This window comes from Enhydra lutris, unplaced genomic scaffold (assembly GCF_002288905.1).
Source record: "Enhydra lutris kenyoni isolate GAN:26980312 unplaced genomic scaffold, ASM228890v2 scaffoldscaffold46, whole genome shotgun sequence".
Lineage (NCBI taxonomy): Eukaryota > Metazoa > Chordata > Mammalia > Carnivora > Mustelidae > Enhydra > Enhydra lutris.
The window spans coordinates 14,188,334-14,195,904 of record NW_019154130.1 but is presented as its reverse complement, the minus strand read 5'-3'; the positions used below and the strand labels follow the sequence as shown (position 1 = coordinate 14,195,904).

Below are 7,571 nucleotides of genomic sequence, written 5' to 3'. Positions count from 1 at the left end.
GTATCCATCCATCCCATCCATCCATCCACCCATCCACTCATCCATTCATCTACCCACCTACCCAGCTATCCATCCGTGGCCTGTATATAATGTTTAGAAATATGCTGTAGCTCCGGTGGTGTAAAATGGGGACAGTATCATCATTCCCTATTCAATTAACCAAGGTATTGTGAGATTGAATGATATTAGCAGGCAATATAACTTCACCCAGCACTGGGCCTGTTGCATAACCAAAGCTTAATAAATAGTAACCGTGGTTACTGTTAGGATCTGAATACCATGCCCAAATTCCACGGTTCCAACTTTTTCTCAGCCAGACATCAAACACTCAGCTCCATTTTATTAACCAGGATTTGAGGAAGAGGTGTCAGGTGGAGGCATCTGGAAAGGGAATGGGTAGAGTCAGGCTGGACCAGTGAAGAACAGAGACTGGGAGTTCAAGGCTGGGGTGTAAGGTTGAGGGGAGTTTCCACCTGGGAGTATCTTCTTCTAGAATGTTGCCAGAAGTCAGACCCTCCTCTATTCTCGTGGGTGTGCGTGAGCGTAGGCAGGAAGCAGGAACACAGGTAGGAAGCAGGAACAGAATGTAGTCTAGCCCTCCTCCACTGGGACAGCTGGTTGACCCAGGTCCAGGTTACGCCCGTAGACTCTGGAACCGAATGGGGATATTGATGCGGGTCTGCAACCAGGTGATATAATCCTCTTGAGACATATGGATGATGTGTTCACGTACAAACTGCAGGGCAAATACAGGAGCGACTTCAGATCTGGTCTGAAAGCTAGACTCGCTTTCCTGCCCCACCTCCAAGATCTTGCAAGATGTGTGACTGAGGCTGCTGGCTGCAGGAGTCCTCTGACCATTCAGGCATGCAAAATGCCTTGGATCATTATGATGGGGGTTGTTCTCTCAAGAAAAGAATCCCCTTCCAGCTTCCTGGTTCAGCAGGCTAATTGTAAGCCCCTTTTTGTTACTGCTGACCCAGAGAAATTTGGGGGGGGGGCGGAAAACCCCAGCTCTCTGCATTTTTCTTTCTGTCCTAATCCCTAATATCTCTAAAAGTCAGTTGTCCTTAAACATTTTTGTTTGTTTGTTTGTTTGTAGACCTCTTTGAGAATTGATTGTTACTACGAGCTCACTTCCGAAAAGGGCTTTTAGGACACAAAATGTGGTTTCATACAAGTTCTATATTAAAAGACCCCCATGTCCCGGGTATCGGACATTCTGTGATGTTCTCACTGGGAGAAGAGCATGCTGAGTTTTACTAGCCAGGGTGGCGAACTCACCTCTGAGCCTCCATACCCCACCCCTTCCTCTTACCCAGTTGGAGATTGTCTCTTCTACAACCCCGTAATTGGCAGGTGGATGGTGGACCCCATAACTGGCAAGTGGGGAGTGGAGAGTTGCCCTTGAGTGAGTTTTGGACTAGCTTACCAGTCTTTTCTTAAGGAGCCTCACAGGATGTGGGGAGTGCAGTCTGGACCTATGAATTTGTCCTCAGGGTCACCCCCCTTCCCCCACTCCTGACCTTACACCACATATATACTCCCAGGTCAGCCTGTGAGAGTGCCAACTCAGCAGGAAAACACCCAGAGGACTGAGAACTCCACCATTTGAGTCCTGTTTTTATCTTGAGACATTGAAAGCCCTAGTAAAATGTACATATACTATCTGGGGCACCTGGTGGCTTAATCGGTTAAGCTTCCGACTCTTGATCTCAGCTTGGGTCTCAATCTCATGCTCGTGAGTTCAAGCCCTGTGTTGGGCATCACGCTGGGCACGGAGCCCACTTTAAAAAAAATGTACTTAGGCCATCTGATGAAATTAAGGAAGTGACTCTCCGTCATCTGCTGATACCCTAAAAATGTCTAGGGTGGGTGGTGATGATAAGTTACCATGAAAAACCATTCAGTGGCTTCCCTGCAGCCTCAAGATAAAGACCTAAATCCTTAACCTGACTTTCCAAAAGTCTGCACAGACTGACCTCTCCAACCCCCTGGCGACCTCGCCCCTCCTTGCTCGCTTCCTGCTCAACCCACTGACTGCCGATGAGTCCCTCCCACAAGTCAAGTTCTGTTTCAGCTCAAAAGTCACCTTTCCCAGTCACCCTAGTTAAGACAGGTTCCCTCTATGTTTACCTTAAATCAGTGCTCTGTAAACGTTATTGTGCATACAAATCACCTGGGACCTCATTTAAATGTAGATTCTGAGTTGGTAGATAATGGTTTGAAGCCCGAGATTCCACATTTCTAACAAGCACCCAGGTGAGGTCTATGCTTGCTGGCCCTCGGGCCACATTTAGAGCGCTCCTTATGATGATTGTTAAGTTATTTTATTCACTTGCGCATTTATTTATGTCTCTCCAAAGCCTCCAGGTTTCCCCAGGGGGCACCGTTTACCTGGAATATAATTTCCCCTGGAGTTGAACCACCAAGGTCACGTGGTAATCCCTCGCCTGTTAGATGATGAGCTCCGTGAAGGCAGAGACCTTATGTCTTTTCAATTGGGTCTGCAGTGCTTAAGCAGTGCCTGGACATTGAGAGATGCCTGAATAAGGGCACCAGCGGCATAGCAAGGAGCGGACAGAGCACAGTGATTACCTCGATAGCCACAGCAATGTCCGGAGAGCACAGCTCCCAGATTCTCAGGTCCTGCAGCACCTTCAGGAGGACATGGGGCCGGATCCTGAGGTCCAGGTTTTCCCCAAACTTCTGCAGTTTCGCCAGGATCTTTTTGGCTGGGCGGAAATTCTTCAGATCCTCAGGGAGTTTGGACAGCAGGTCAAAGTACCTTCAAATCCAGATCCCAAGGAGAGAAGGCCAGTTAGGAAGCTGCTTGGGGGGAGGGGGGTGATCTGTGTATCTCAGGTCTTCCGTCCCCACTCTCTCTACCACTCCTGGGATGTCCCCAGGGCAGCACTGTCCTTCTCTGGGAGGACAGTCTCCACTCCTGAACGTAAAGGGCCCACACCACTCAGGCAAGTCTTTTGTTTTTTCGGGGGTAGTAAAAGCTGGAGCATGATTTGCATCTCATTAAAAAAACAAATTAAGGGCACGCTTTAAAGCATTTATGGTTTTTCTAATCAAGCAGACAGTGTGAAAAGCCACAAGAAAGGAAGGGGCACTAAGATTCTGAAGCTTCTCTTTTGAGAGTTAATCAGGCCAGGGAGGTCACAGACATATCTGTGGGATCCCTGCCATGATGCGGGGGGCTCTCACGCCCAAGATGGACGAGGAGGGGGATGAGGAAGGGAAAATCGTGCATGTATTTTCTACATTCCTGTTAGTGAGTAAGCCTGGCCCACAGCTTTGTGCGTTTTGGTGGGTTTTGAGAACCTTCCTGAATGCTGCAGGAGGGTCTGAGGGTCGTTTGGTAACCCATTCTTTTTTTTTTTTTTAAAGATTTTATTTATTTATTTGACAGAGAGACAGAGGTCGCAAGTAGGCAGAGAGGCAGGCAGAGAGAGAGAGAGAGGAAGGGACACAGGCTCCCTGCTGAGCAGAGAGCCTGATGCGGGGCTCGATCCCAGGACCCTGAGATCATGACCTGAGCCAAAGGCAGAGGCCTTAACCCACTGAGCCACCCAGATGCCCCTGGTAACCCATTCTTGAGACGATAGGAATAAGGTAGATTCCAACCTGGAGGTGGTTCAGGTACGGCCAGGGTTTAAGGCAGAGGATGGCTCCTCTTTAAAAAAGAAAAAAGGATTCTTCCCCACCCCGACCCTGATAGAGCTGAATCAATTATAGAGGAATTTGAAGAAGAAATTGATTGTCTAACTTTGGGTGACGTGCACCGCTTTGTATTTTATATTTTGCGGTATATATGTATTCGTGTCTTCTTGTAAACTCCCATTCCACATTATTAAAATCACGGAAGGGATTCTGGGTGCATTTCTAGATGTTCTCATCTTATTCTTAGATCCTCATTTCCCCACCCTGCCATGATGGGGCTCGTGGCAAACCCCAAATCTGTACTGCAGATTAGCGTAGAGATTGGGGTCAGACAGGAGTTTAAACCTTGAGGTTTCCTTGTTTACAGAGTGGGGATTCATATGTAACTTTCAGGAGTTTTGTGGGAAATAAAATAGATAATTTAGGAAAATTTCCTAGGGGTCATGTCTGCCACCCTATAATCACTCAATCCACGGTGCTTTTTGTTGTAATTCTATTATCACTCCCATGCTGGGACACAGTACTCCTAGGATATGCCTGCCTGGTTTTATATCTTTCAGGGGTCAAATTATTTGGGGAGTATAGAGATTGCCTCATAGACCTCACAATTTGTAGAAATTTTTAGGTGGTTTGCCTCATCTGCCTCTTGCAAGGGGTTGGCAAATTAGTCCTCATTTGCAAGTCTGAATCAAACAGAAGATAAGTATGGAGCCCACAGTTGTTGGATTATCTGTGGCTCAGGAACTGAGGGGTTCTTGCATGACTGCCTGTTTGGGGGGGCCCTGTTCGTGGCCAAGAACAGTCTTGAAGGATAATGGGATCAAATGTAATTCTGTAATAACAGTCCCCTTCCCCCTCCTCCCGCCTCAAGGACCCTCTTATCTGGCTCTCAGGATCTTTACCAATGGTCTGCAATTTCTTCTGCATCTCCTTTTACCATGGAGACTTGATGCCTCATTTTTGCTATATCCTTTTTAAAATTTGAGACAATGACAAAAGAATGGAACTTCTGGAGACCTCTCTCTTCTTGGCGCCTGTATCAGAGGTTGTATGAAAAAGAAGTAGATCAGACCCATTTCTTCTTAGTCCATCCTAGTTGTTCTTTTGAGGTCTGACTTAAACACCATTTTCTTCATGAAATACTCAGCCCTCTCAGATGCTTTTCTTTTTTTTTTTTTAAGATTTTATTTATTTATTTGACAGACAGAGATCACAAGTAGGCAGAGAGGCAGGCAGAGAGAGAGAGGAGGAAGCAGGCTCCCTGCAGAGCAGAGAGCCCGACGTGGGGCTTGATCCCTGGACCCTGGGATCATGACCTGAGCCTAAGGCAGAGGCTTAACCCACTGAGCCACCCAGGCGCCCCCAGATGCTTTTCAATTTACAACGTGGCTTAGGCCACAAGACGACATGACTCTCTCCAAGGTCCTGAAATGGTCCTTTCTTGCTAAATCCAGTCACCACTTTTTTTTTTTTTTTAAATCAGCCTTCATTCTCTCCCTACTACTTTTGATTGCACTGACACACTTTCTAACTGTAAAATGGAGAGTAATAATGGTTCCGGTTCTTGGAGGTGAGGATTAAATGATACAATGTGTGTAAAGTGCCGAGTTTAGGGCCAGATGCACGTAGGTGTTTGACTCAAGTTGGTTCCTCTCTTCTTCACTCCCTTTTATCATTCTGGGCATATGTTCTAGCTCTCTAAGGAGCCTTTCCAGTGTAAACATAACCGTGCCACTCACCTGTGTACAACTTTCAGTGACTTTCCATTTTACTTGCAATAAAGTTTCCTGAGAAACTTGCCTTCCAAGGCTCTGGATTATTCAGCCTCTACAGCATTTTCCAGCTTGGCATTTTATACTTTGGCTAGTGAACACAGTTCTGAGGTAAAGTTCAACCTCCATAGCTGGACTAGTAAGACCTTTTATGATCTGGTCTCTATCTTTTTCTCTGATTACCACGAAAGCAACCCAAGCCCCAGCCACACGCATCTACTGGCAGTTCCTGGTGCCCTGTGCCCCTTCTGGCCTCCGAGACTTTGCTGTTGCTTTCCTCTGGTACTCCCAACCCTCCTTCCCTCTTCCTATGTGACTCTCTGGGCTCAAATTCCACCTTTATTACCTTTGACAAGAGACATTTCTGTGCCCACTTTTCTCATCTATAAGATGGGTCTAATAACAGCACCTACTTCCTAGGATTTTTGTGAGGGCTAAGTGATAAATACAAAACTCTTACACCCCCTGGCTGGTATGTAGTACGTGCCCTGGAAATCTCATCAATTTTTATTAAACTGAAAATGTTTCCTCCAGGAGGACTTCTGATTGCTGTCTCATGCTAGGCAATACATCCTTTTCACGTGATCCCTTAGCCCCAGTCTCACTCCCATTTTGGCCCTCATCAGCCTGTGTGGTAATGGTCTGTTTGTCTGTCTCCTTCATAAGCTTGGGGTCTTCCAGAAGGTGGGGGCAGGTCATCTCCCAATGAGCAGTCAGAGCAGCTGACCCCTCCATGCTCAAATGGTGAGAGACCAATATATAATATAATATAATATAATATAATATAATATAATATAATATAATACAGTATATAATAATATAACTATATTATATAATTATATAATATGTTACATAATTATATAATAATATAATATATTATAACCAATATAACTCTCACAAAAATTGTGAGAGTTACCATATAACCTTAGTTGAATGGAATGGATGGGTTTTATGGGGGTGAATGGTGACCACAGTCAAGGGGGAGGCTGGGAAGGGAGACAGTTACTGGGTTGTCAGAGTAGGAAAGTAAATATTCCAGTAGCCCACCAGTACTCTTAAAATCAAGTTCCAAGTCTCAAGTGTGGCATTCATGGCTGCATATAATGCAGCTCTCACTCCCTCCTTCTCCTTTCTCTTCAAATTTTCCATATCCCTTCATACTTTGGTGGTTTTGTAAGTACTTCTCCTGCTGCCTTCTTACCACATCACCAGCTTCTCCTTATCTGTCAGGGCTCAGCCTAAAGTCGCCTCCCTAGAGATGTCCTCCTGGATTACCCAACCTAAATTAGGTCCTCATGGTTTCTTTCTCTCACAGTACCCTGTTCTCTTTCTGTATAGCAGTGATTATAATTTGTGCCTATATATTTATCAACTACGTTGTTTGTTTCTACCCATACTTTCCAGGAGACTCTAGGCTCTCCAAGGGCAGGAAATATGTCCTTATTCCCTGCTAAGTCCCAGCACCTGACATTAGCGGGCCCATCCTGGGTACTAGATGAGTGTCCTCTGGATGCATGGATGTTTGTGTGCCCTTACTTCATGAGGATTTCCATCTTGTCTTGAAGACAGAAGCCAGCCTCCTGGGCCACGCTGTAGAACTTGGCCCTCATGGAGCTGCATACGCCAGTCTTGCATTGGATGATGTCACGGTTGGTGCGGCTGTCAACACAGATACAAAGGGCTTAAGGGATGGAGCCCCAGGATCAGACCCATGAGGCTGGCCTCCCTGAGCCCCAAGGTGCTCTGCTGTGGAGACTCTCTGTACCACCTGGTTCTCTACCCTCACCTGGATCTTCCCTTCACATTCCCCTAGATGTGGGAAGGACAGATCTTCCCAACAACATCAGGCTGGTGGTTCAGGTTTTAATCAGTAAGCCCCCAGAGAGACATCTGTTCACCTGAGCCCAGCAAATGTTAAGGACAGTATGATGAAAATGGAATTTGGAGCTGAGAGACTCAGGTTCGAACTCTAGCACCACTATTTCTTGGCCTCGGGCAAGACATCTCACCTGGCCAGGTTTCAGTTTGCCCCTCCAAAGAATGGGATAATGCTCCCGCCTCATAGAATTGGTTTTGGGGAATAAGTAAGGTAATATGGAATGCTTCACCCCATGCCTGGGGTGAATT

The 7,571-nt window shown here is 46.2% G+C and overlaps 1 protein-coding gene across 1 annotated transcript in view; it reads right to left on the bottom strand.

Annotated features, from left to right (window-relative positions):
- Positions 1-320: 320 nt before the first annotated feature.
- Positions 321-7,571, bottom strand: part of LOC111156433 (coiled-coil domain containing 60) — a 161,637-nt gene continuing 154,386 nt past the window's right edge. The window contains exons 11-14 of the mRNA XM_022517337.1: positions 6,981-7,103; positions 4,575-4,706; positions 2,599-2,788; positions 321-736 (exon numbers count right to left, since the gene is read on the bottom strand). Of these exons, the coding sequence (XP_022373045.1) occupies positions 635-736; positions 2,599-2,788; positions 4,575-4,706; positions 6,981-7,103 (547 nt within the window). The 3' untranslated portion in view covers positions 321-634. The remainder of the gene's footprint in view (positions 737-2,598; positions 2,789-4,574; positions 4,707-6,980; positions 7,104-7,571) is intronic.